The sequence below is a fragment of the Podarcis gaigeae genome (genome assembly GCF_964106915.1).
Source record: "Podarcis gaigeae genome assembly, chromosome: Z".
NCBI lineage: Eukaryota > Metazoa > Chordata > Lepidosauria > Squamata > Lacertidae > Podarcis > Podarcis gaigeae.
Genome location: NC_139691.1, coordinates 12,571,434 through 12,599,246, shown reverse-complemented (window position 1 = coordinate 12,599,246; position 27,813 = coordinate 12,571,434). Strand labels below are relative to the sequence as shown.

The 27,813-nt window shown below is 44.2% G+C and overlaps 1 protein-coding gene across 17 annotated transcripts in view; it reads right to left on the bottom strand.

Moving 5' to 3' along the window:
* MAPKAP1 (MAPK associated protein 1) overlaps nucleotides 1–27,813 on the bottom strand; it is a 185,951-nt gene that overhangs the window by 78,510 nt on the left and 79,628 nt on the right. For 10 of the 17 annotated variants that reach the window (XR_014559943.1, XR_014559944.1, XR_014559945.1 and 7 more), the window contains exon 7: nucleotides 16,948–17,057. Coding sequence is in view for 8 of the 17 variants with exons in the window: in XM_083721202.1 (XP_083577328.1) it covers nucleotides 16,948–17,057 (110 nt within the window). In the remaining 9 variants the exon portion in view is untranslated. Of the gene's footprint in view, nucleotides 1–16,947; nucleotides 17,058–19,387; nucleotides 19,430–27,813 lie in introns of all 17 variants that reach the window. The other 7 variants (XR_014559940.1, XR_014559941.1, XR_014559942.1 and 4 more) reach the window with 1 other exon arrangement.

Genomic DNA, 27,813 nt, shown 5'->3' with positions numbered 1-27,813 from the left:
TGGCCAGCCCTGCTCCACACCCCACCAAATACTGGGAGAATTTCACCACCCTAAGAGTGTCCAGCCAAATGAACACACACAACTGTGCCAACTGTGAACAGGGTAGAAATACATGTGTGGAGCTGTTGTTGCTGTTGTTAATGTACCTTCCTATATAACATCTCAAAGCCCGTGTACAATAAAATAAAAAACATTTACCCAACCATTGCTTATATAAAAGCAACTTAAAGCCATTACATATATATCTAAAAGTCCTACTATGTATACAAAATGAATTTCAAATCCTATGAGATTACAGAAAGGGATAAAAATTCTCCTCTCATAGGAAGCTCTTCAGTAAGCACTGAAAAGTTAACAGGAGACCATGCTTGTTTTATATGTAATGGAAGATTGCTCCAGAAGGTAGGTGCCTGCATGCCTAAGGAGCACTGTAAGGAACAGACCTCCTGCTAAGTATCAGTAAGCTGACCTCACCTACCATTAGCTTAACTCTGTATGGCATGAAAGCATATTTTAGGCATCCTGGCCTCAAGCTTTATAGGAGGTCTGTGTATATCAAACCCAATTCCTTGAGCTTAGTCCAATAGCTGATTTTAATATTGTTTAGGAAGCAATGGGATTGTGCCCCGTTGCTCCTTGAAGCCCCTCACCCCACTGCTTCCTTAATCCAATGCAGTTTCAGTATTACCATATTTTTTTGTGAGATGCTCCTCCTGGCACTTGCTGTGTTAGGGCCTTTGGGGGGACTGGGGAAGCAGGATGGAGCAGACCTCCCGCCCGTCCTCTGCAGGCTTTCTCTACCACAGGGGTAGGCAACCTAAGGCCCGGGGGCTGGATGCGGCCCAATTGCCTTCTCAATCCGGCCTGTGGATGGTCCGGTAATCAGCGTGTTTTACATGAGTAGAATATGTCTTTTTATTTAAAATGCACCTCTGGCTTATTTGTGGGGCCTGCCTGGTGTTTTTACATGAGTAGAATGTGTGCTTTTATTTAAAATGCATCTCTGGGTTATTTGTGGGGCCTGCCTGGTGTTTTTACATGAGTAGAATGTGCGCTTTTATTTAAAATGCATCTCTGGGTTATTTGTGGGGCATAGAAATCCATTCATTCCCCCCTCCCCATAAATATAGGCTGGCCCACCACATGGTCTGAGGGACGGTGGACCGGTCCACGGGCGAAAAAGTTTGCTGACCCCTGCTCTGCCACATGCCTCCTTGCCTCCTTGAAATCCTATAGATTTCCATCTGCTTGTAAGCTTCGATGTCATGCGCAGTTTGGGCAACCCTAGATTAAAATATTGATTTCTTAATTTTGGGTTTTTAAAAAAGGGCTTGTTTTATACATGGGGGTGTCTTATACATGGAAAAATATGGTAACTCAGTCAAACTTTTCAGAAAATTTGTGAATTTTTTCTTCTCTACTCTCCCCACTGTAGGAAGTATTCCGCCACTCTTCTGAGAGAATATTCAGTGAAATCCCCTATCCCATACTCTGCCTGCAAACCATGAGAATATCTAGAGCCTGCTTTTGCTCACCTAGTCTAATGATCTAATTATTTTTTAAATGAACTACTTTTCCAATCATTCTTGCTAATTTTTTCAACAGGATACAAAGATAAAACCAACAAGCTATTTTCCAGCTGGTTGCAATGGCCCCTGCCTTGCATGTTTATTCTGTATTGTCTTCAAACCTACCTTCAGTGTTTGTATTTTGCACTGTTTTTAAAACTCTGGTTTTTGTTTTTTTGCAGTTTTATGGTATGCTTGTAAATCACCTTGAGGCATGTGGAAAAGGCAATTGGTAAATTAATAAATAATAATAAAATGAATTCAGAAGAAAAAACACTGACTCAATATAAAAAAAATTCCTTCCAGTAGCACCTTAAAGACCAACTAAGTCAGTTCTTGGTATGAGCTTTCGTGTGCATGCACACTTCAGAAGTGTGCATGCACACGAAAGCTCATACCAAGAACTGACTTAGTTGGTCTTTAAGGTGCTACTGGAAGGAATTTTTTTTGTTTTGACTATGGCAGACCAACACGGCTACCTATCTGTAACTGACTCAATATAGGCTATCAAAGAGAACACGTCCAGCTTTGAGAAAAAAATTATATACTACTGGGAGGGGGGATTCATTTAAAAAAGAAAAAAGAAAAAAAGGTCAGCTTAGGTGTCAGCATGGAGGACGGGAGAAAAAAATGTCATCCTCTCAATTGTTCCCAAGTAGGGCCCAAAGGAAAGTTACTCCATCCAGATTTCTCAAGACCATGAAGTCAAAGGTTGCCATTTTACAAGTGTAGGACTTGGTCCAAACCTTTAAAAAAGATTGATATAGCCTTATTTGTTTAATGGAAAGCTGGAAGGAGCCCCCAGCTACGTCTCTGCGGCCAGCTTGGTATTTTTATCTTTATGTGTGGGGACATTCCACTTCATCTTGGAACAGCGGCCACCACTTTTAGCGAAATTGAATGCCCTTTTGGCAATGTCAGGTTTTTAAAGCTGTGTGTGCCACAGGCATTCTTTCTCTCCTCCACCCCCCTGCCCCTTCTCATGATCCAACAAGCCGCTCAGGAACATCACAGAGGAGCTTGCATTAGACAGCAGCACTAGAGAATCTGGGCAAGGTCGAAGCACTCCCTGCCCGCCAAGACTGAGAGCAAGAATGTCACTGTTAAAAGCAAGGGTGCCAGTTCTGCCACAGCCCAGTCTCAGGTTCAATCCACAGCATCTCTCCATACTACAGGGGTGGGGAACCTCAGGCCAGAGGCCAAATTCAGCCCACCAGACCTCTCTATTCATAGCAATTCTCAGGCCCATACCAAATCTCCCTTGGCTGCCCCCTTCACTGGTCCTGCTTTGCACCCCAAGCTTTTTCTGCCTGGCTGAAATGTGGCCTTGAAGTCTGGGTCTCAACTCTCTTGCCCACTCACACCACACCCTCTCACAGGCCATGGCTCTCGCCAGCTCTGCTTCAAACCATCGAGTGGCTTTTTGCCCAGTTGGAATGTGTCCTTCAGCTCAGATTAATGCCTCTTGCTAGCCTGGATGGGGAATAGTGAGTGAGTAATAAAACTAGCATAGAGTACAAAAGGTAGACATTTACCCTCATTGCTGGGCCCCTTTGCCCCATCTACCACTGGCATGTGGGCTATGTATGGGGGGAAAGCAAGTAGCTCAGTACTGCTCCACCAGAGCTTTCCCAACTTTTCTAGTTGGTGACACACTTTCTGGACATGCATCATTTTGCGTCACAGTAATTGAGATTTCCTAGCAAACCAGAAGTTAAACTAACCCCTTTCCAGCCCCAGGAGGAGGGTGGCGAGTGTTCGTGCAACACACCTACACACTGCAACCAATACACTAAAGTGTTGTGACACAAAGTTTGGAACACTCTGGTCTACTCTGAGTAGCAGCAACTCTCCAGGGGTGCAGGGGAGGGTCTCTGGGGGTGCCACTGGGGATAGAACCTGGGACCTTCTGAACGCAAGGCAGATGCTCTGCCACTGAGCCACAGAATTCCCTCTTCCTCCTTCCCCGGCTCTCGTTTTTTTTGCCAGACGCACCGCTGAGCACACAATAGGTTAACTATACAGAAGATAAAGTACGCCGCTTCGTTATTTTTCATTACCATAAGAAAACATCCATTACATTTCCTATTTTATGAACGCACATCGGGGGAATCCATTACGACAAGAGCAATTGCATTCAGTTCCCTCTCCCAGCAAGCTGGGGTGCGGGGGGGGGGAGCGCGGAGAGAAGATAATGCAAAGGAGAGAAAGGAAAAGACAACAACAAGAAGAAGGAGAAGTGGCTGGCATTAAGGGGGTGGCAGTGAAGCAAGCTCTGAGAAAGAACAACAAAAAGAAGATTATTATTTTTTTTATAAAAAACAACAACCCCTAACAGATCTGCATAGGCATCTCCTGATTTATCCAGCTTGACTTCAACTAATTAAACATCTGCCTCAACAATTTCCTCCGCAGATTTATCATCCCTATTCGGTGACAATGACTGTTTGTTACTGGCTCCCCGCCCCTCCTCCCCAAAATCTTGCTAACATTCACAGAAAAAAAAAAAAACTTCTTCCAGTTTCTTCTTTGGGTACGTGACAGGAAAATGATACAGTATTCCCATTAACCCCCTGCCGCTGTCCTTTGTGAAAGTGTTGCTGTCCTACCAACTGAAGGATATTTTTTTTTAAAGCGTGCACATTTTTTTTTTTAGAAGTCCTTTATTAAATAAATGGAGACAATTGCAATGCTATGCAATTGCGATTGCGGCCCTGGCCCATCCTTCAAAATGTTTGCAATTGCCTTTAAAGCCCTAAAGCTGCCTGAGCCACGGTTCTTTTAGGGGACACTTCCACTCATGCATATATGCTGCCCCCACCCCACGGTTCTCTTACATCGGTGGTTTCAAAACTATGGCAGCGTACGCACCATACATTTAAAGCACATGGCTTCCCCAAAAGAATCCTGGGAACTGTAGTTCTGCCCTAGCAACAATTCCCAGCACATTTAACAAACTACAATTCCCAGAATTCTTTGGGCAGGGGTTAGTGTTTGTGATGGTTGTCCCCTGAAACATGCAGACCCAGCAGAGCCTTCAACGGGCCTGATCAGCACTTTCTGAGTATGCATGTACCTGAGAAACACATCCCTAGAATCCTCTGCAACTCACAAGGGTACCATAAGACAGGTGTGTATGGAAAAGGGTTCCCTTTCTGCTAGTTACCTCCCCTTTACTGTTTCCAACAAAAATGATAATCTTTCTTTTGCCTGATTTTTCACACTTTTAAAAGGGGGTGATGAAATCGGATGTTTTACTGTCAACTGATCAAATTTTACTATGCGATCACAAATCCATTAAATACAAACACCAGTAAAAAACAAAGAACCAAGGCAAGCAAAACCATAAGGAAAAGGAAAAGGAAAGGGCTTAACCTGCTTTGTGGGGATACCAGATTGGCCTCTCCAGTAGGTGGTGTTTTGAAATGGGAGATTTGTGGATTTAAAGAGAGGTGTGTGCATGTGAGTACATATTTAAGGCTTGGAACAGACTCTTCTGCAGTATTTTGTGCCACAGAGTTGTTTTCTGGTATGGATGATTGTATGAAGGACCCCATTCAGGAAAATATGACAACTAGCCTAGGGCTCTGCTCTTCAACCTTGGGTACTCAGATGTTGCTGGAGTACAACTCCCATCATCCCCAGCCAGGTTAGCTGATTGCCATGGACAATGGGAAATATAGCTCAGCATCACCTGGGATCCAAGGTTGAAGAACCCTGGTCTAGGGCAGGAAACCGATGGCCCTTTGGAAGTTGCTATACCTCTGGTCATGCTGGCTGGAGCTGATGGGAATTAGATGCCTCCAAATACCCAGACAGCCACAGATTCCCAATTTCTCCTTTTTTTCTGGTCCTATGAACATGAGCAGAGCTTGAGCATTATTATTTTTTGTGGGTTCTTGCCGGCGGCATCAGGAGCCAGCCTCGTATGCCCTCTTGCCTCTGAACTCAGGGCACGTCTTTATAAAGGAAGTCTGAGAGGGCCTCTACTTAGTCTCAATTCTCAGCCCATTCAAACACATTTGGGCAGTGGTGGTGTGTTGATAAATGGTGGATTTGAGAAAGATCCATTCCAATAGAATTAAAATGATTTTCCATCACACACACAGCATTTCCCCTGGAAAAAAGGTCATTATCCATTTGCACGCCCATTTATTGACTCCCTTGGCTCTCCACCCCCCACCCCCCCGTAAATCATAAATTGCAAAGCAAAGACTTACTCAGGGGCAGTCATTTCCAGCAAATGCAACTTGTAATAAATTTGTTTGCAGCATTCTTCCTTTCTCTTTCTCTCCTAATGAATTCCACCCAACATGAGACCTAACAAGCAGACATTTTCAGAGACGGGGGGTGGGGACTGAGTCAAAGGTTGGGGATGTAACCAATGTTCGTCCTACTCAGAATATATCCATTGAAATTACTGAACAAACTAAGGTCCATTAATTTCCATGGGGCCAATTCTGAGTAGAACTTAGTTGGGATAAACTTTGGAGCATTTGCAGCTGGCAGGCTTCCTGAATTATATCTTCCCATGTTCCCATCTTGCTGCATTATCTCAGAAGCCTGTTGGTGCCTCCCGGCATTTGCAGGCTAAATATTCTCTTTGCCTATGCAAAAGTGCTTGCTGACTTGCCTGTTTGTCCATCACCTTCTTGCATATCTGCTTTCTACTTAGTGTCTAACCTTTCCCTTCCACTTACCTCACCTGCCAACATAATTGCCCAAGCTTCCCTTCTCAGCTTAGACCCTGCTCGCCTGATGTGTATGCAGCAGATTCGGAGTGTGAGAAAGTCCTGTGAGCAGTGGCGGAGCATATGCCTGAACTGCCCAGAGCGGGCGCACTCCCAAGGGGGGCGGGGAGGGTGCCCTCCCAGGCGCAGGATAGCCGCTCCGGTGCACGGAGAGCTGTGCGCGCCCTGCAGCCGGGGGCGGAGCGAGCTGCCAATGGAGGACATTTGACATGCCACCCACCCGTGACTCCCAAGCCTCCCCCAAGCTGTCAAAATGAAGGGGAAAGAGGGGAATGTCGCTGGCAAAGTGGGGCAGCTACTCCCCTTCCCCCAATGGCTTGAGGTAGGCTTGGGAGTTGCGGGCAGGCGACACGCCAAATGTCACCCCCTCAGTAAAGACACCCAGGGCGGTCTGCCCCCACCACACACTCCTTCATCCGCCCCTGGCTGTGAGTGAACCCATCACACACAATCTCTTAAAGCTTGGTTAGTATGCCATAACAACTATTGGGACATCTTCTGGGCCTCTTGCTTTGCTCAGGCACCTTGGAATCCTGACCTCAGGACTGTGCTAAGCCTGTGTCACTATTAGCCTGAATAAATATCTCTTCCTTGCTTAGAAGTAAGTCGGTATCATAGTGTATTTGGGGTGAGAGCTGAAACTCTGGACAAGAACACCACTCCTTTCAAAAGGGAGGATATAGCAAAACCTATTGGGTCACATCCAGCTAAGTTCTACTCAGGGTTGACCCATTAAAATTAACAGATTTAAGTTAGTTGCCTCCATTATTTTTCAGTGGGTCTACTCTGAGTTGGACTAGCACTGGATACAAGCCTTTGTTGCAGGTACCACTTGTGCATTTCTACTAAGGAAACTTGTATGGAGTAGAATCCCAAGGTTCCATTTGTCACTACAGACTCTGTCACTGCTAACCTCATGCTTGAGGAGGTTGGTAAAGGTTGGTAGTGACAAGGTCCGTAACGGCATTTTTATACAGAAAGTCAAAAAAGGAGAGGGAAGGAGGGAGGGAGGGAGGGAGGGAGGGAGGCAGGCTGGGAAGGTCAGTGATTCCCAAAGGTGACTTTGAAAGAGAGAGGAATAAATATGTTAACGCTTACAAGTCACAACTGCCGTCCACATATATATCAAACTTGAAACACGCAAAGCTGGCAAAATCCAGGTGTCCTGGTCATGTAAAAGTTCTACAGAGTTATCCATCACGACACTAGAAATTGGGTAGAGGGGTAGTTGGCCTGTCCAATCAGGATCTCGTGGTAAATGGCTTGATGATTTGCAGCAGAAGATCAGCAAATAGTTAATTGTTTAACTGTAATAACAACTCAAAAGCTTTCACTCTACCCCAGCCTACTAAGCCAAGTTATTTTGATTGCTACAGAATCATAGAACTGTAAATAATAATAATAATAATAATAATAATAATAATAATAATAATAATAATAATTTTATTTATACCCCACCCTCCCCAGCCAGGTCCGGGCTCAGGGCGGCTAACACCGAATATAAATTACAATAAAACGTAACAGGGGAAAAAAGAAAAAAAGAGTTAATTAAAATAGGGCTTAGAATAGGGCTTAAAATGCAGCCTTATTTTAGTAGTAGCCCATAAATCAAGACCATAAAGGGAGGAAACATCAGATATTCACCCAGGCCAGTGATCCATGTTGGTCCTACATGGGCCAGCAAAAAAGCCAAGGGAAAAATTATATACCAAATCCCATATAAGGGGTCAGAGTGAGTCCAAGCCGAAGGCAAGGCGGAACAGCTCCATCTTGCAGGCCCTGTGGAAAGATGTCAAATCCCACAGGGCCCTGGTCCCTTGTGACAAAGCGTTCCACCAAGTTGGTGCTGTAGAGCTGAAAGGGACCCCAAGGCCCATCTAATCCAACCCCCTTCCAACCCCCTGCAATGCTAAAATCTCAACATGCTGGTTCATAGTAATTCAGTTGTAATTTTACAGTTATACACACAGCTCATCCCAATACAGTCATACCTTGGATTGAATACGCTTCGAGTTGAGCGCGTTTGAGTTATGCTCCGCTGCAACCCGGAAGTAACGGAGCATGTTACTTTCGGGTTTTGCCGCTTGCGCATGCGCAGACACTCAAAATCACAACCTGCACATGTGCAGAAGCGGCGAAAAGCGGTGCGCGCGTGCGCAGACGTGCCATCACTAGTTACGTTTGTTTCTAGATGCGAACGGGGCTGCGGAACGGATCCCGTTCATATCTAGAGGTACCACTGTACAGTGGTGCCCCGCAAGACGAACGCCTCGCAAGACGAAAAACCCGCTAGACGAAAGGGTTTTCCGTTTTGGAGGCGCTTCGCAAAACGAATTTCCCTATGGGCTTGCTTCGCAAGATGAAAAAAATCTTGCATCCCCCCGCGGGTTTTTTTCACTTTTTTCGCCCTTTTCTTAAGCCGCTAAGCCGCTTATCAGCTGTTCCGCTGATAAGCCGCTTAACAGCTGATTGCTGGAAGCCGCTTGACAGCTGTAGCGCTAATCCGCTAAGCTGTCAATGGGCTTGCTTCGCAAGACGAAAAAACCGCTAGACGAAGAGAATCGCGGAACGAATTCTTTTCGTCTAGCGAGGCACCACTGTATATTGTTTGAGGTGTGCAAAAGGTAACTGACTCTGCCCCCACCAAAACCCACAATTTTTGCATCAAGCTCTACCCCTTCCAGCCAACAATCTGCAGTTCAATCCCGATAAGACTGAGGAATTGACAAATCTGTCAATTCTGGTTCTCTAAGCATCTCATTTTACCACTTTTAAATTCAGTTTTCTGCCTTTCTGCAATAATTTTCAATTTAAAAAAAGATTCAAATGAAAAATTCACCATCATTTTTTGTGCAAATCTTTCCTAAAGATTTGCACAAAATAAAACTATGTGGCCAGACTTGAAATTAGGTATACAGTTCCAGTCTTGAAAAAGAGAGAGGTTATTTTAGAAACGGAAAAAGGAGGGCCAAAATTATCAGGGGAGGGGGAGGACCTGCAGAACATTCCCTATAAAAAAGTTTTAAACGTTTGGGGCTTTCATTTATTTATTTGGCTGTGGATTAAAAATATTTATAGCCTGCTCATAAGCACAGAAAAAAGTCATTGTACCCAATGTTAGTCCTACTTAGAGCAGACCCACTGAAATGGGTGGGCATGACTAACATAGATACTGTACATTACTTTCAATGGGTCTAATATGAATATAACTTGGTTGGACCTGAAGTGTCATAAGGAAGAACATGATCGAAGTGCATAAAGTTATGCATTGCATGAAGAAAGCAGAGAAAGCTGTTCCTCCCTGCCCTCCTTCTTCCATAATACTAGAACTCAAGGTCATCCAATGAAACTGACTGGCAGGGAATTCAGGACAAACAAAAGGAAGGACTTCTTCACACAGCATGTGATTAATTGATGAAATGCTCTGCAAAAAGATGCAGAGATGTTCACTTAGCTTGGACAGCTTTAAAAAGGGGTTTCAGCAAATTCAGAGGAGGGTAGTCATATAAACAGGTTGCTAGCCATGATAGCTATATGAGGCCACTAGAATCAGAATGCCTCTGAATACTAGGTTGCTGCAATCAACAGAAGGGCCCTGTCTGCACTTTAAATGAGTATCATATCACTTTAAATAGTCCTGGATTCCCCCACAGAATCCAGGAAATGCAGTTTGTTAAGGTTGCTAAGAGCTGTTAGGAGACCCCCTATTCCTCTCAGAGACCTACAATTCCCAGACTCCTGGTAAGAGGGACTGAGTGTTAAACCACTAAGTTCCCAAACTGCATTTCTTTGAGGGGATTACAGGGTCTCCAAACAACTCCAAACAAATAATTCATATGTATATATGTATCAACTGAGAGTTCTAGGAGTACGGTAAAGGTACAGTTTATATAACCTTCTATTAAAAGGTGTGGGCACAGAGTGCTATGCTGGTGTGGGCAGTTAATCAGGATAGACAAGAGATTCAGATGATGCCAACTGTTTATGAACGCCTGGGGCTATACTGCTCAGATTCTACACTATGTGTCTGGGAAGGCTGGCTAGGGACACACTAGAGGCGAAAGTGTACTCTGTGGCTAGTAGTGCCTTTGATCAAGTTTGGGCAGTTTGCCTGCTACGTCCATTCCCGGACAGGAATAACCCGACCACTGCAGTCCATGAGTTGGTAACATTGAGGCTGGATTACTGCAAGGGGCTCTATGTGGGTCTGCCCTTGGGCCTGGTGTGGAAGCTCCAGCTGGTGCAGAAGGCAGCAGCCAGACTGCTGGAGGGGGCATCTGGCCGAGAACATGGGACACCATCATGAAAACAGCTGCCCTGGCTGCCCATCGACTCCTGAGCCAGGTTCAAGGGCCTTCTGTTAATTTACAATGCCCAGAATCCCAGGGACCACCCAAACCCTTATGTCTCAGCTCAATCACTGAAGGACTGCTGTTGTCCACTGAGTTGGTGGGGCTTATTTGACATCAGCACAAAACAGAGTCTTTAGTGTCACCAGCCCAGATTCTGCAGGAAGCTTGTTTCAACCTGTTGAAAACTTTCCTGTAATGCCAAGCTTACACAGGCAATTAAGAATACATCTTTCCATAATAGTTGATGGCCTCTCATTGTAATTTGCGTATGTATAATTTATTTTATTGAATTTATATACTGCCCATCTGAAAATTGCAGGGCAGTTTACAGCATAAAGATACAAAATGAGAACGCAAAATACATCAAGCCAAACATGCAAAAAAACAGTAACCCCCTATCAGAAAGACATTTAAAAGGCCATATATTCTCTAAGCAGCCAAAAAACTGGTTATAGAAAAATGTTTTGCCCAGTGCCTAAAGATATGTAATGAAGGCACCAGGCAAACCTTGCTAGTTAGAGCATTCCACAAATGGGAAGCCACCTTCAATTTTTTTATGATATAGTGATATATAAATATTTTTATAATTATTGTATATATGAACTCACCTGGACCCTGCAATCTTAATCTTAGGCCCTTTTTCATGTGTCCTCTCCATGAGAAGCCTGGAGGGTGGCAACACGAGAATGGGCCTTTTGTGTGGTGGCTCCCAGTTTCTGGCATGCTCTCCCCAGAGAGGGTTGCCTGGTGCCTTCATTATATATATTTCGGTGCAAGATGAAAACGTTTCTCTATAACCAGGCCTTTGGCTGATTGAACATTCTATGGCTTTTTAAATATGTTTGTGGGTTGGGGGTTATTAGTTTGTTCTTGTTTCATTATTTATTTTGTGTTCTATTTTTCTATTTTTATGTTGTGAACCACCCTGTGATCTATGGATGAAGGATGGTATACAAATTTAATTACAACAACAACAACTATTTAGTAGTAAAGTGACCTTTGCAGGGTTTGTGAGGCAATGGCCTGGTTCAGATTCAAGGCTTCACAAACCTCAAAGCAACAAATGTTGGGGCTGAGTGTTCTGTTCTGTTCTGTTGAGCATTGGCTTCTACAGAAAGATCCTGGCTCAGATTAAGCAAACCTTGGCTTAACTCTCCTGGTTTTTTTAATTGATGTGAAGCCAGATCACCCAAGTTCAGATGAAGCAAAGTTTTCCTGACAATTTACTTCTGAGATTGCTTTACTCCATATGTACCCACTAGACCGCTTTGATCTGCAGAACCAGCACTGTTACAGGTGCTCCATAATATTTGTTCTGCGTTTATAAGAAACTGATTTTTCAGCATGGCAGCACCCACAATTTGGAACTTCCTGCCTACTGACATCAGGTAGGAGCATTTGTTGTACTCTTCTTAGCACCTGCTCAAAAGATTTTTGTTTTCGATAAGCCCACCCAGAGATATAGAATGTTGATGTGTGTTTTAATCTGTTTTTAGTTTTAAATAGTTGTTTTTGACTGTTTTTACTAATAATGTCATTGTTTTATTCTTCCTGTAAACCGTCTTGCGTTTTTGTTGTTTTTTTTTTTTTAAAAAATATACAATCAATCAGTGTATAAATCTTATGAAATAAATAAATAAATTTGTAAAATAAAATAGCACCAACTAGTGATTTCATGCTGATGCTGGTACCCGACAGGAGGCAGGAAGAAGCTTGGGTGGGTGGGGGGAGAGGGGTCTCTGTCAGCCCTGATGCCCATTTGTGTGAACGATCTTCTGAAGCAGGCCGGTATAAAGACAGACATAATATTTTGAGTGCAGCAGATGCTGTCTGAAAGCAATCTCATTGCATTTCAATACAAAATGCACCTTCCCCCGCCCCTTCTGTCCAGTGCAAGATGTGAAAAACCAATTTTGCAGCCTATCACTGCAGTTCAGTTAGAACTGTGGAAAAGCTGGGACTATCGAAAGAGGCAACAGGCTAGCACTAACACCAACCTTCTCAAACACCAGAGCAGCCACGCAAAGGCTGTATGTATAATATGTATGTATATTGTAATGGTGAAGGATACACGCACAGAAAATTATGGATATTGCCACTTTAATTATCACACAAGGTAGATATCCCCTCAAAACTTGATGGGAGGTAGGGACTAGCGTCTCACTTAATGGTTTGTGCTTATATATATATATCTATATCTATATATATAAGGCAACCTGCAAAACCAGGATCACACCATGGACCCACTGTGACCACTGTCAAAATATTATGCCTTTCTTTGCCAACTGGGGCAGGGAGCTCCAGAATGGCATCAGGGGGGGGGGGCATTCTTGTTAAGTTGACTGGCTCCAGAAGTGCCTAACAAGAAGGAAAACGGCACTGCTCCTAATCCATTAGGCAAGCGGGCAACTTAATTATTCGGCTAAGCAGATGCTGTAACTGTTCCCACTACCCACGTGAGAAAAGAAAAGTTTGACCCCCAGGAAACAGATAAAAGTCACCCGGAAAACAAGACTAAACAAAAAAAGTGAACAAAAGAGGTGGGTAGTGTGAGGGAAGGTGCTGGTGGGGGGGGGCCTTGTTGGGGGGAGGGGGGAAGCAGAACACCATTCATCGCGGCTAACGACTTGTTCATTATGAGTGATGATGGATAAAGACTTCTCACGCTGAGATGAAATCAAGATTTATATGCATTGTTTCCTCTCTCAACTTGTGGGAAGATCATCATCATCTAATTCTATCTCTGCGGCCAGCGATGGGCATCCGGAGAGCCGGTTATCAAACGGCGCAGTCAGCTGGCAAAAGCCGGGACGTGCGGCTGGCACATCTGGACCGCGGCGCCAACAGCCGAGGGTGAACGATGACGTCTGGCGTGGGGCCAAATTGCTTGCAGACGCTAGCAGGTTCTCATCTACAACTGTACCCTACCAGCATCGCCGTTCTCCCTCCCTCCCTCTCTCTCTCTCTCTCTCTCCTCTTTCTCTCTCTCTCCCTCTTTTTTTTTTTACGAGAATCAGATTTTCATTGCTTCATTCAATTGCTCTACACTGCCATTTTTTACAGCTCTTATCGTTCCCCTGGAATATGGCCTTGAGACAGCTCATCCGTGTCCTTCGCTGTGTTATCTCTTCTAACTTTTATTAAAACTTCAGCTTTCATCTGAAGATAGCTAATTAAATCCGTGACAGATTATAGACTCGTTTGAAGAAGGGGGGGGGGGGAGAGAGAGAGAGAGAGAGAGAGAGAAAGAGAAATGGTGCTCAACTACTTTTTCTAAACAGAACGCTGGGCGGGGAATTATGTTCTCTTTCCAATGCAGTTAAAACTAAAGGGGGGGCGAAGGGGGGCAAGGGAAGAATAAGGAGTGTTTCATTCATTTAACCAAGACAAGATGCTTATCTCCTACCAAGTCTATAGATAGGTTTATATTAAAGTTCTTTGTGGCGTGACAAGACCCTGTGCCATTTCTCACCATAATTATTTCTTGATGTTGAGAAAGATTCTCTCAGCGTTAGGGCTGTAAGGGCATGCCTGCTAACACTGGACGGAAAAGCACAGGCCTGCAGGCACCAACCTGGTTGCTCCACAATTTAAAATAGGGAGACCCTAAGCTTCTGTGTACTTTTAAACACTAAGGACATCTAAGGAAGTTTTTGCAAAGAAGAATACTTTTAAAACTCTAAAGTTAGGGAGTACAAGTATAGGAAACTGCCTTAGAGAGTGTTAGACCACTGTTCCAACTAGCTCAATATTGTCTATGCTGACGATAGGGACACGGGTGGCGCTGTAGTCTAAACCACTGAGCCTCTTGGGCTTGCTGATCGGAAGATTGGCAGTTTGAATCTGTGCGGCGGGGTGAGCTCCCGTTGCTCCGTCCCTGCTCCTGCCAACCTAGCAGTTCAAAAGCATGCCAGTGCAAGTAAATAAATAGGTACCACTGCAGTGGGAAGGTAAATGGCATTTCCGTGCACTCTGGCTTCCATCACGGTGTCCCGTTGCATAAGAAGCAGTTTAGTCATGCTGGTCACATGACCTGGAAAGTTGTCTGTGGACAAACACTAGCTCCCTCGGCCTGAAAGCAAGATGAGCGCTGCACCCCATAATCACCTTTGACTGCACTCTACCATCCAGGGGTCCTTTACCTTTTTACCTACTCTGACTCTCCAGGATTTCAGGCAGGGTGTCTCCCCCAGCTCTACCTGGAAATGCTGGGGAATGAACCTAGTACTTTCTGGACACAAATGAAGCTTTGCATCAGAAGGAAGCTTTAAAGCAAAACCACCAGCAGCTTTCGCAGCCCAATCCTATGCTTATTTATACAGGAGTTTGTACTCCCTGCGTCCCAGAAACAACATAATGGCAAGGTGGAAAATTATTTGGCCCATCTACTTGACAGAAAAGGAGCAGCTGCTCCAACATTTTTCACTCTCCATTCCTTTTTGCTTTTGAATTAGACTGTGAGTCTACAGGCAGGGACTGTGCTATTATTTCAATATATGTACAGTGCTCAGAAAATGTAAGGTGCTTTGGAAACAGTAACAGTAGTAAGAATAAAAATAAAAATAAGAATATTGAAGCACTTGGAGTAGTAACAACAATAATAATAACAATAACTACAACAATAAGTCAGCCCAAGTTCAGTAGCTACAAAAGATTACAGAGGAACACAGGGAGCTGCTTTATCCAGAGTCATACCATTGGTCCATTTAGCTTACTATTGTCTAAACTGACTGGCAGTGGCTGTCCAAGCTTTGGGGCAGGTGACATTCTCAGCCTGGTTTAGAGATGCTGGGGGTTGAACTTGGAACCAGCTGCATGCAAGGCTGATGTTCTACCACTGAGCTACGGCTCCTTCCCCAAGTAGGTGCACAAAGGATCACAGCCTTCACTTCCCAGTGCATTGCATCTGAGGGGTGGCAAATCAATGTGAAAAATGGAAGAGCGATATGTAAAAACCCAGGTGCTTTGATTCACATGGCACATTTCTTCAATTTACGAAAGTCAGAAATAAAAGATGGTTCCTAGCATTGCTTATGAGAACACCTGAAGACAAGTGACTGTAAACCCCTTTATTCAGAATGAGTGGTAGGCTCCAGCCCCTACGTGCATCTTTAAGAAACATGAAACATGCACAAACACTTAAGTCTTCATAAATGCTCAAAATTCTGGACTATCTGCCCTAGCTTCTTCCTGCTCACTAAAACCTGTTGCCTCTTCCACCACTACCTCCTCCCAAGCCTCTCCCTCTTCTCCCTCTGAACATGCATAATCATCCCACCACCACTCCCCTGTCTCTGAGCCTTCTTCCCCTGGAGGTTCCCTTGGGGGTTCCCCACCTGGTGCCTTCCCCCCACTCCTCTGTATCCAGCCAGTCCACGACACAAGGGATAGAGCAACTCCTCTATGAAAACAGGCTGCAGCCACTGGCCTGATCCAGCAGGCTCTTCTCATTTAACACAGGACTTGTCATAGGCTGAGGTTCTTTGAAACCAGGAATAAACTTGGAGGGGAGGGCAAGGGGGGTGAGTTAGGAACTTCACTTGGGCCTCGCTGAAGCTCATCCACATAGTACCAAACCATGGTTTAGTGTCAAGTGAGTACTGAGCTGCTGGATGCTCCCACTTTAAAGAGGAGAAAAGCAGCACATCAGCCAGCCTTCAGGTCCAGTGATATTAATGCAACACGCTTGCGAACGATTTTCATGAGATTTGGTGTACACGCCATTTGGAAAGACAATGGCATATTTGACAGCACTGGAATGCACCTATTTCTCTGTTATTAAGTACTACTGCATTGGGCAGAGACATATCTATAGATTTACAGTTTCAATTCATATCTTTCTCTGACACTAATTTAAAAAAGTGTACATAAACCGTGAGAAGTGAAGGCTCGTTCACATTCCCAGCTTGTTGCAGTCAGAGAATGCTGGCCTGCGGTCTTTACTCCGACAAGGCCGTTTACTACAAAGTGGGTGATAATAATCACAAGACCAGGAACCGGGGCTTTGCTATGGATATATTGGGCCGTCACCCTCCTCTCATCGCAGTTGGCATTTCCCACTGTGAAATATGGCGGAGGATCTTCTGACCTGTGTACAACAAAAACAGCTGGAAATAGAGTCTAAAATGCCTTTGTTACCTTTGTTGCACTCGTTGGGAAAAGCAAGTTAGAACTTTTCCACAAAGGAAAGCAGGAAGTAGGCTTCTAAGGAAAAGGTATTAAAGATGCCAGCAACAAACCAACCTACTTCCAAAATGAGCATAATGAGAGCCCCACCTGAGCCTCGCTGGGATCCTTTTCTCCGCTTCAAAGCCTTTTGCAAGATGTCCTTCATGGTGACCTTCATGCTGTCCACCTGGATAAGTGAGAATCCATGTGCAGCATTTCTGCAAGACACAGAAATGGAGAGTGTGACACGCATGCACTCATGTGTACACACACACACACACACACACACACACACACACACACAAACAAACACAAACACACAAAAACCCTCACCCACATGTAATATTATCTGGCCTACCTTTTGGCAGATTTGAACAAACTATTAACAGAGACCCTGGCTAGATTTCTCTTTCTGGCTGCAAAAAAACTGAAAAGGAAATATCCTCCAATTAAAACATCCTGTCCCACTGCTGTTCTCATGTATTACAATCTTTAATCCGGTTATGTTACGTTGTTTATTTATAACTCATTCTTAATTTCCTTATTTTAAGGTACTATGTAGTATATCTTATTTTATATCATTTATGCATTACAACCCACTTTAATGTATTCTGTATGTTAAGATAACTCACTTGAATGGTTGTTAGTTTTATTTTGTTTGGGTCTATGATCACATAATAAAGGATCTGTATCTGTGTCACATGTTATTGCAAAATAGTCACCAGAGGGCAGCTTGCATCAGGAAAAGTCTTAGGACTGTTATCCAGCATTTTAAGGCCAGTGGAGGAGAGGAAGAACAACATACTGAAGGCAAGACAAAACCATGTAAATCAACACCTTCAATTGGACCAGCAAAAAATGCAGCTCTTGGAGCAGAGGTTTCACAGAGTTCCTTGAAGCTGATGAGGAGTCTGATTTCACACCAGATCCAAATTCTAGGAGGTCTTTAAAAGTAGCCCCAAGCTGGGCTCTAAATAGAAGGGTCAATGGGTGCACACAGAGCTCAAATGAAGAACGCAACACTTCTTGAGTTGCAATGCAATTAGAAAACGTGATCCAATTGCATTTCAATTCAGCATGGACTGAGAAATATTGCTTCAGTGCTGAGTTGCCACAAATATGATGCCCCATGGCTGCAGTGAGAAATATTTATTGAGACAAAATCCTGAAATTATCTGTGTGCCCCCAGATGGGAGCAGGACACAGCTAATTAGGGGGTGTCGTTGAAGTCTGCAATGCCCATGTTTGGACTTGTAGCCAAATCTCAATTTATGTAGAAGTTATGTTCTGGGGATAGAGCATAAAGCCAAAATCGCATATAGTCAAAACATTCTCCCAGCACCTCTGAACACTCTCACCAGGTGAGTGTAATGTTGGGTGGGATTGCTAAGCTGAATTCGCACAAGCTAAATGCACTTAAGCTGCAAATCGACTGACCATGCACTTCGTTGGTATGTTAATTTTCATTATCAAACTGAGGTAAGCACGAGTCCTTTGGCTTTGACTGTAGTCTAATCTGCAGAATACCTCCATCTACCCACCTTCTTATTTACTTCTCTGGAAGTGACAGAAGGAGATCCTGTTGGGAGACTTCCCTCCCTGCTATGGCAATGGCTTTTATGACAAAGACTCTAAGAAATGTGGTTCCCAGGGCTCCTGACACCCATACCTAGGTACCCTGGGAAAAGCTGGATTTCCCGGGGCCCCTGATGCCAGGGATGATGGCATGACGGTGTTGCAGCAGGTGAGGCCTCCTTAAGGGGCTCTGATAGGATCACGCTCCCATGATGGAGCCCAAACTGTGGGAAATTGCAGTCAAATGTAGGGACCAAAGAGTTCTGTTCCTAGACTTAGCTAGGTCACGCCCTCTCACCTCCATGAGTGAGGAAGTAAAGCTTATTCTAGTTCCTTTTCTCACTTTCCCTGCCAACCATGTAACTGACCAGGATGGATGTGTCTGAACTTGCTCCAAGTTCAGGCCACAGGTCTAAAACTATATTGTGTATTTTGCATGCACAAGTAATCAACCTGTGTTCTCCTTGCCGTTGAATGGAACAGCACATGAATCAGTCCTTTGGATTCAGTAAGTAAAGCTTTTAAACTTACTTAAGTGTGTGTGAACTGTTCAATGCTAGAGGAGTGGGGGTGGGGCAAGAGCTTTAAAGTAGATTAAATGGGTTATGCAAAAGGGTTTAATGGCATACATTCCATGCTATACTGCTGCTTAACTTTGATAGTGTTTTAAACTCTGCTGGGGGCTTTCTCCCACTAGAGAGTATGCAAAGCCCCACATTTTTAATATAGGCACCCACTCAATTCTTTTGTTAATTTTCCAAACATGGATTGAATCTATCCATCTCTACACAACTTGGGTATAGAATACACCTTTAACAAAATCTATTTTAGACTGCTTTGTGCACCCAACAAAGACTCCAATCCCACAAAAGCTCAGGAGGCGATAAAAATATTTGTCTTTAAGGTACCCCACAATGCTGTTGTTTTTGCTGCAACAGATTATGCCAACACATCTGGAGTTTGTCCCCAGTACCTGTCGCTGGGGAATCCAGGTGCAGCTTTCGACCCAGAAGCTCTGCAGAGAAAAATGAGATCATTCTGGCAAGATGTACAAGACTGTCCCAGAAGCAACTTTCAGAGGCTTATTCTTGCTAATTTCTGCCATTTATTTTATAGTGCGTGGCTTTTTCTTTTTAAAAACAGGGTAATTGCTTATTTGTATTGCAATTTTTTTTAAAAAAAATAAACAACTACCCTATTAGACCTTCTAAGATCACCAGTAGATAAGCAGGACAGAAATAATAAATTTCTTATTATTTGGAATTAGCTCTAGACATTTCACCAGTGCCCAACACCTTACGTGACAGGAACAAAAGTAAGTGCACAGTTCTGATCCAACAATAATAGAGAACACGGTCCAAAGACATACTCCTTTTATTTTTTAAAAAAATATTTATTAATGACTTTAAAACCGGTTTTGGGAAAATCTGGAATATTTTAGGAGTATATCTTGAGGATTCCTCAATGAGTAAATTATTGTTGTACAGATATAATTCAGTTATATAATTCAGCATGCAAAAGGTCCCAGGTACAGTTCCTGGCATCTCCAGGTACGGCTAGGAAAGAGTCCTTTGTCTGAAACCCTGAAAAGCCATTGCTAGTCAATATAGACAATACTGAGCTAGATAGGCCCATGGTCTGACTTAGTTTAAGACAGCTTCCTGTGTTCTTATTTAAATCAGCCCTTTATCAGGACTAGAATATTACTTCTTTTTTACAGGAAATGCTGTAGCTCAGTGGTACAGAAGATGCTCTGCATGTAAAAGGTCCAAGGTATGTTCCCTGAAATCCAGAGGCAGAGTTGGGAAAGGCTTATTGACTGATACCCTGGAGAGCTGCTGCCAGTCAGTGAAGACAGTATTGAATTAGATGGATCAATTGTCTCACCTGTTATTACCCTGCATTCCAAGGCATTCCCCTGTCTTCTTACATCAGTTCTGGAAAACAACCTTCACTGGATCTTTGAAATGCTGTTGGGGCTGAGTTATATGCAGGCAGCATCAGGAGTCAGGGTTAGAACACGCCAGAGCCAGGAAAGGCAAGAGCTGTCTGGGCAAACTTCCAGCCTGAACTCAAGCCCTTCCTGTTGAGAAGACAGGCCGGATGGGCCAAGCCACTCCGCTAGCTCACAGGTCTTCACTGCCCAGTGAGACTCTGCAACCAGTAGTCCTGGTGACTTCCCTCATGGGGCAGCTCTGCACCCAGCTGAGGCATTCTGGGTTCTACTCCGACCAGCCCCAGAAGGGAGTAATATATAAACCCGCTCTCACTTTTTATTTCTCTTTATTTTTGGTCTAATGAATCCAAAGTTGTTCTAACGCTTAACAATCACTTGGGGACTCCAAGCTGAAGAACAAGAAATGCCTATGTAGGCAATTAGAAGTTCATCTTTCCACAATGGTTTATTGAAGCTTCTTTTTAACCTTTTTGAATTGTTTTTAACTTTTTCACACTTTTATTGCATGGCTTTTACTTTTTTTAATGCTGCGATCCGCTTTGATATATTTTTAGGATTTGGTGGTATATAAATATTTTTATAAATAAATAAGGAGGAGGGGGGGAGGATTTGGCTAAAATGCCTATTTAAATATTATTAAGTCTCAATCCTATGCACATTTACATGGGAGTCAGTTCCACTGAGCAAAGCAGACCTTATTTCCAGTAAAAAGACACAGGATTGTACTTGTAAACTTATTTAATCAATTAAATTTGTAATTCAAAGCCACAAAGTATTTAAATGCAAAAGGCTTTTGGCTGTTTTCTACTCATTCATGATGTCTGCTCGGACATCCCTTAGGATACTCCCCCAAAAAACCTTCCATGCGTCTGGTGGCTTCACTCCACTGCACAACCCCCAATTTAATAAACTTTGATGCTTTTTTACTTTGGATACATACTGAACAGGCCAAATCTTTCTCTGACATTTAAGTCAGCTTACACCGGCAAAGTCTGAGAACTCTGCCTGCAGAACACATTGTGGTACTTATTGCAATGATCAGCCAAAATCCAAAGTAAACATTAAGAAAATGAGTTGAAATGTGGAAGGAAAGCCAAGGTGAAAAGGCGTAAGAAGGGGAGAGTTAAAATGAAAAATAGGCAGAAGTGGCCAGGGTGTTGTTCTTTAAGCACCACCCCTTGTTTTTTAAGCACCCACAGGAGGCAATGATGGCCACTAACCTAATGGCTTTCAAAGAGGATTACACAAATTCCCAGAGGAGAAGGCTATCAAATACCAGGTGTTAGAACCCGCAGAAGGGGAGAATTAGTACTGTGCTCAGGTCTTGCTTGTGGGCTTCCAACACTGGGGCATCTGCTTGGCCACTGTGAGAACAGGATTCTGTGCTAGATGGACCACTGGCTTGATCTAGCCTGCACTTCTTACATTCTTATGTAGTTCCTGAGGAGCCAGGAGAAATTTATACCATCATAAAGAGCACGAGAAGAACCCTGAGGAATCAGACCAAAGGTCCAGCAAATGTTAACTTTTGCACAAAACATTTTAATATCTGTACCTATTTTTAGCATGTTTGTTGCATTTTTAACATCTGCGCACATAAGGAGAGAGCCCTGCTGGATCAGACTAAAGGCACACCTGCTTCAGCATTCTACTTGTAAGAGCCAGGAAAGGCAAATGAATGTTTTTGCCTGGCTGGAATGCATCTTTCAACTCCAATAAAGCCTCTTGCTTGTCTGGAGGGAGGACAGAGAAGAATGTGTAGAACTAGTCTACCGTACAAAGGTTAAGATTTACTTTCGTTACTCAACCCGCTTTGGTCTGCTGGCCCCACCACTCACAGATATTTGGTCCCCAGAAGGTCGCCCAAAAGGGAATGTGGCCCCTAGGCTGAGAGAGTTCTTATAGGACACTAATCTGAACTAGGAAGCTCCATACAGCCATTCTGACTAATAGTCATCAACAGACCTCTTCCATGGATGTGTCTAGAGCCCTATCCGCAATATATAAAGCAGCATCATACCACTTTAAATAGCCATAACTTGCCCCAAAGAATTCTGGGAGTTGTAGTTAAGGGTGTTGAGAATTGTTAGGAGGTCATGGTTCCCCACACAGCACTACAATTCCCAGAGTCCTCTAAGTTTGATTGTTAAAGAACTCTGGAAATTGTAGCTTTTTGTAGGGGAATAGGGGTTTCATAACAGTTCTCAATACCTGTAACCAACTACAGTTCCCAGCTTTCTTTAAGTGAAGAAGCCATGACAATTTAAAGTGGTATGGCACTGCTTTAAAAGTAAAGTGCAGATGGGGCTTTTCTCTCTCTTAAAGCTGTCTGAGCCTGTATCTGCGACATCACAGCAACAGATTCTACACAATAAAAGCAAGCAGTGAAGCTTTTCACTGTACTGAACCACTTCCAAGATTTTGGTAATGGGGGAATTTTGTATTTGAATACTGGACCATGTAAACAAACAAACTCACCTAGCAGGCCAGTGAGAAGGGTTTATTTAGCTCAGCCTTCTTCCTGACATGCTAGTTCCTCACCTCTACATGCGCTCTACATGCATTCCTCCTCACTCCTCATAAATAGCCAGAAAGTGGTACAGTCCAGAAAAAGAGTTACAACTTGGATCCTCTGAACTGGCCCTAAATGAAGAGTCTCTGAGCTACCAGGGAAGTGGGTGGGGGGCAGCTCTATGAGGAGGCACAGGGAATAGCTATCAATGGCTAGTAGCCATGGCCAGAAGCAGGATGTATCTGAATGACAGTTGCTGGAAAGCACGAGGGGGCAGAATGTTGCTGCCCTCAGTTCCTACCTGTGGGCTTCTGTGCAGAGAGGCACCTTCCCTGAACACTCCCTGCAAAAAAAGATAGAGCCCCATTTCCGAGAGTAAAAACACAACAGTCCCCTGCTAAAGCCTGCCTTAGCTCGAGCCTGCCTGTGCTCTGTGAGCAACATGGCCTGAAAGCTGTCAAGTTAATTGCTCTGAGCACTCCGTTACTGAATCATGGCTGAACCCCAGCCATCCTTTACCTCAGAACCTGGAGCCCATCCCAGAACCAATCTTTAAAAGTTTATTTTACTGATCAAAGTAAAATAAGAAAGACAAAAAAGCAGGGAGGGAAGCAGAGGCCAAGGAGCTGGGGGTTGGTGGAGGAGAGGAGAGGAGAAAGCCCTGCATTTGACTATATTTAGTGGAACTATTTGAGTAAGTGAGGCCCTGGCAACGGCTGCAGGATATAACGTGCAGCCTGAAATTGTAAACGCTGGGATGTTTGTTCTGGAGCCTGGCCAGATAGGGTCATGATGTCGGTCTTCCAAGAGCTGAGGGATGACAAGCTTTGGAAGGGCCAGGGAGCAGCAAGGGAGGGAGGTGTTGTCGGAAAGGGGGGGGGGGAGACACAGCACCAGGACATCCAGTGCCTGCAGTGATTCCCGAAGATGTCCTGGGCAGAAACCACAGTCCTTGCCTTTTCAGGCGTACATGGAATATTGGCACTGCCTCCTTCCTGTCTTCCTGGTGTGCTCTCTACACTCAGATCTCTCTTTTTCTCTACCCTTCTGGTTCAGGTTTTCCTCATTGTGCCATTAATCCTTACCTCTTTTGCTTGTTTACACCCCTTTCCATTTTCCCGTTATAGCTGGGATTCTTTATCTCTTCCTAGATGTTGCACAATACAGTATTATCTTGTTGTTGAAAAAAAAAAACCCTAACTCTTTAAAACCGCACCTTCTCTCTTTCACCTTCTTTTGCCCCAACCACCATCTTGAGATCACGCAGCCAACAGAAGTTCCTGTCTCTGTCAAGGGTAGCCAACTTGGTCTAGTACAAAGCATGATATTTGAATCATTCTCTGCAGCTCCCTATACTTTAGAAACATCTTGCCTCTCTTATTGTGACTTGGTGATGGGCCTTCTGCTACAGAAGCCTACTGCTTCCACCACTAGCGGAAGTCAAAGTGCAGCATAGCTACAATGCCAAGCACAGGAAGCTACACTTTAGCGGTAGAGCACCTGCTTTGCATGCAGAACGTTCCATGTTCAATTCCTGGTTTCTCCAGGAAGGGCTGGGAAAGGCTGCCGACTAAATCCCCAGAGTCAGTCTGTATAGAGACTGTCAGTATAGAGTTGGTCAGAATAGAGAATACTGACTAGGATCAGGCCAAAGACCAATTACTTCATTGTCCTGTTCTCACAGTTGCCAACTGGATGAAGGCAAGCTTACAAGCCAGACCAGAGCACAAGAGCACTCTCTCCTCCTGTGGTTTCCAGCAACTAGGATTCAGAAACATTACTGCCTCAGATTATGGAGGCTAGTACCATTGTAGCTAGTAGCCTTATCCTCCACAATTTTTTTCAATCCTCTTTTAAAGCTATCTAGGCTGGTGGCGAGTTCCCTAGTTTAACTCTGCACTAGGTTAAGAAGTACTTTTTCTTATCTGTCCTGAATTTTCCAAAACTGTCAGTTCACTGGATGTCCGCAAGTTCTAGAGTTTAGAGACAGGGAGAAATTCTTCTCTATCCACTTTCTGTACACCATGCATAATTTTATAACCTTCTATCATGTCACCTTTTAAATCATCTTTTCTCTAAACTAAAAAACCAAAAACTTCACATGCTGCAACCTTTGTATCCCTATGATCATTTTGCTTGTGGTTTTCTGCCCCCTCTAACCCAGTAACTGTTGCTGCACCTTGTGAAAGTGAGTTCCACAGGTTACCTGCAGTGTGTAAAATTTCCCTTCCTTATGTCAATCCCAAACTTTCGGCCAATCATTTTACCCTGAGCTACAGTATTATGAGAGAGGGATTGGGTGGGGTGGGATGGGAGAACAGAGGTCTCAGTCTCAAATGCAATGTGGATTGAGTATTGCCTCACCCATTAAAAATCCATGCCATCTCTATTTTTCTTGTTGTTTGTTTATTTTTTTTTTTAAATAAATTAGACCAAGGGAAGAAAACCCCCTACAGCTGGCTTCCTTCTAACCCTCTTCCCTCCCAATCATTTTACGAAAACATACCTGGGTGACAAGGTTAAATCAAGCAAAGGAAAATCCCTGGCACTTATCATCCGCCGGCATTACTGATAAATTGCGTGGTGGAGGAATAAAGGATTACCTTCTGTATTTTTTCATTACACTTTTCTTTTGTTACAGAATACATAAATCCATTGTGGCACAATGTAATATGTATCATCGCGCTACACCTGTGGACGCTTCATAGCGGCTGCCATGTCTGTGCAGTCAGGAATGATGAGTGAACCCCCCGTGAATGTTAATGATAGTGATCATTCTGAGGTAACTTGGCTTTCCATCTTCCTTTACAGCCTCGACGCCGGAGCCAGGGTGGCAAGGTTCAGGAGAGGGAAAATGGGGAAGGAAGGGGGGGGGGGGAGAGAAGCAGGAGAGAGAGAGAGAGAGAGAGAGAGAGAGAGAGAGAGAGAGAGAGAGAGAAGCGAGGAGAACGTCCACACCTCAGGAGGAAAAATGCACACCCGCTCACCCTTAGGCCTGGCTTGGGCAAATCCATTAATGCTTGAAGGGAAAAGAAGAAAGGGGGGAAGAGGGGAGTGGGAGACAAGAGGCTGATTCTTCGCCTTTCGTCTCTAAGGCAGTGGGGAAACTTTTTCATGATTGCTGCATTCACCATGGGTCTGCTGCTGGTGGTGGAGACAGTATTGGATAGGGAAAGGCCAACCAAGGCCCTGTGTCTGCACTATGCATTCAAAGAAGTATCATACCACTTTAAACAGCCATGGCTTCCCCCAAAGAATCATGGGAACTGTAGCTTCTTAAGTGTACTGGGGGTTGCTAGAAAGCCCCTATTGCCCTCAGAGAGCTAATTCCCTGGGAAGAGGGGTGAATTGTTTAACCACTGCCCCCCCTCCCAGTTACTATTTCAGTCAACTAACTTCCTGGCAGAGGTGTAGTGATCCTGGGTTGCAGAGCCATTACTGCTTCTGCAGCAGGCCCCTGTCTCCAGCATTCTACACCCACCTGATCTGCATGAAAGGAGAGCCACTGAGAAGTAGTCTTCCTACCCTTTGATTTCAGCCCATTAGAGTGAAGATAGGTGAGTCAGCCAGTGAGGCTATTGGTTCCTAGGGTCACTCTGGAGAAGGTGTACGGGAATAAGACTGAGGAGGAAGAGTTCTGTATACACCAAAGCTAAGCATTTGGGAATACTGAAAATGCAAGGTACTTCAGTTTCAGAAGAACAGTGAGCAAGAAAAATACAACTTAAGCCACTCAGGGAGAGGGGGAAAAATATTTGAGCACTACATATTGTTTGCCCATATATGTGCACAGAAAATAATATATCCAGCTAAAAGGGTGACACATAAAGATCTGGATTGATCATTGCAATGCACCCCTACTTATTATCATAGTATAATTATAATAATATTGCATACTCTGAGGAGTGCTCCTGGTTGCTGCTGAAACATGGGCAACTAGTTTCTGGGCTGGATTCAGAACCACACGCAAACTGCAAACCTAAGCAGATGTTTCTAAACAGAGGTTGGATGGCCATCTGTCAGAGATTCTTTAGCTGTGATTCCTGAACTAAGAGGGGATTGACTTGATGATCCTTTGGGTCCCTTCCAAGTCTACAATTCTATGATTCAATGGGAGTGCAACCCCATCCAAAATAGATTGAACCTTTATTCCCTGATCTGCCTTGTGACTGACCAGGGGCACCCTTGCCTTGTCTGGATTCAGCTTCAGTTTATTAGCCCACATCCAGTCTTTTACCAAGATCAGGCAGAGATACAGAACTTGGAAAAGCCTCATTGGTTTTAGATGGGACATAAGAAGCTGCCTTATACTGAATCAGACTACTGGTCCATCCAGCTTTGGGATGTCTACAGTGGCAGGCAGTGGCTCTCCAGGGTTTCCACATTCCCCAGGGAATGAGCCTGGGGCCTTTTGCATGCAATGCAGCTGCTTTATCACTGAGCTGTAGTCTGGCAGGTGAAGCTGAGAGTCAAGGACTGTCCCAAAGTCATCCTCATGACTGCAACCAAGATTTGAAACCAGGTCTCTTTTGCCTAACTCTTGCCAATGTTCTACCTGTTACACCACCCTGGCTTTCCAGGACCATGGAAGAGGAGTAGAGCAGCCCCTTCTAAACACCCATGTCCCAGTTTACCAGATATGCTTATGTGGCGGTGTATGCTCAGTTAAGACTTGGCTTGAAAAATCCCACTTGATGAGAGCAGCTTGCTGGGGGAGCTTAGCGCTTGACATTGGACAGACAAAACTCCTTTTTGTCCCGGCCGATTGTCTTCCAAAAGCCATCAGCTCACTAGACTAATGGCCGCATTCAAAGCCAGCATGGCTGCCCTTCCGTCTTCTCCTTGTGTAACTTTGCCAGAGTCCTTGGAACTTGCCAAATTCGGTCATGCCTGCTTAGCTCGCTCGACTGATTGTGCCAGAAAAGAAAAT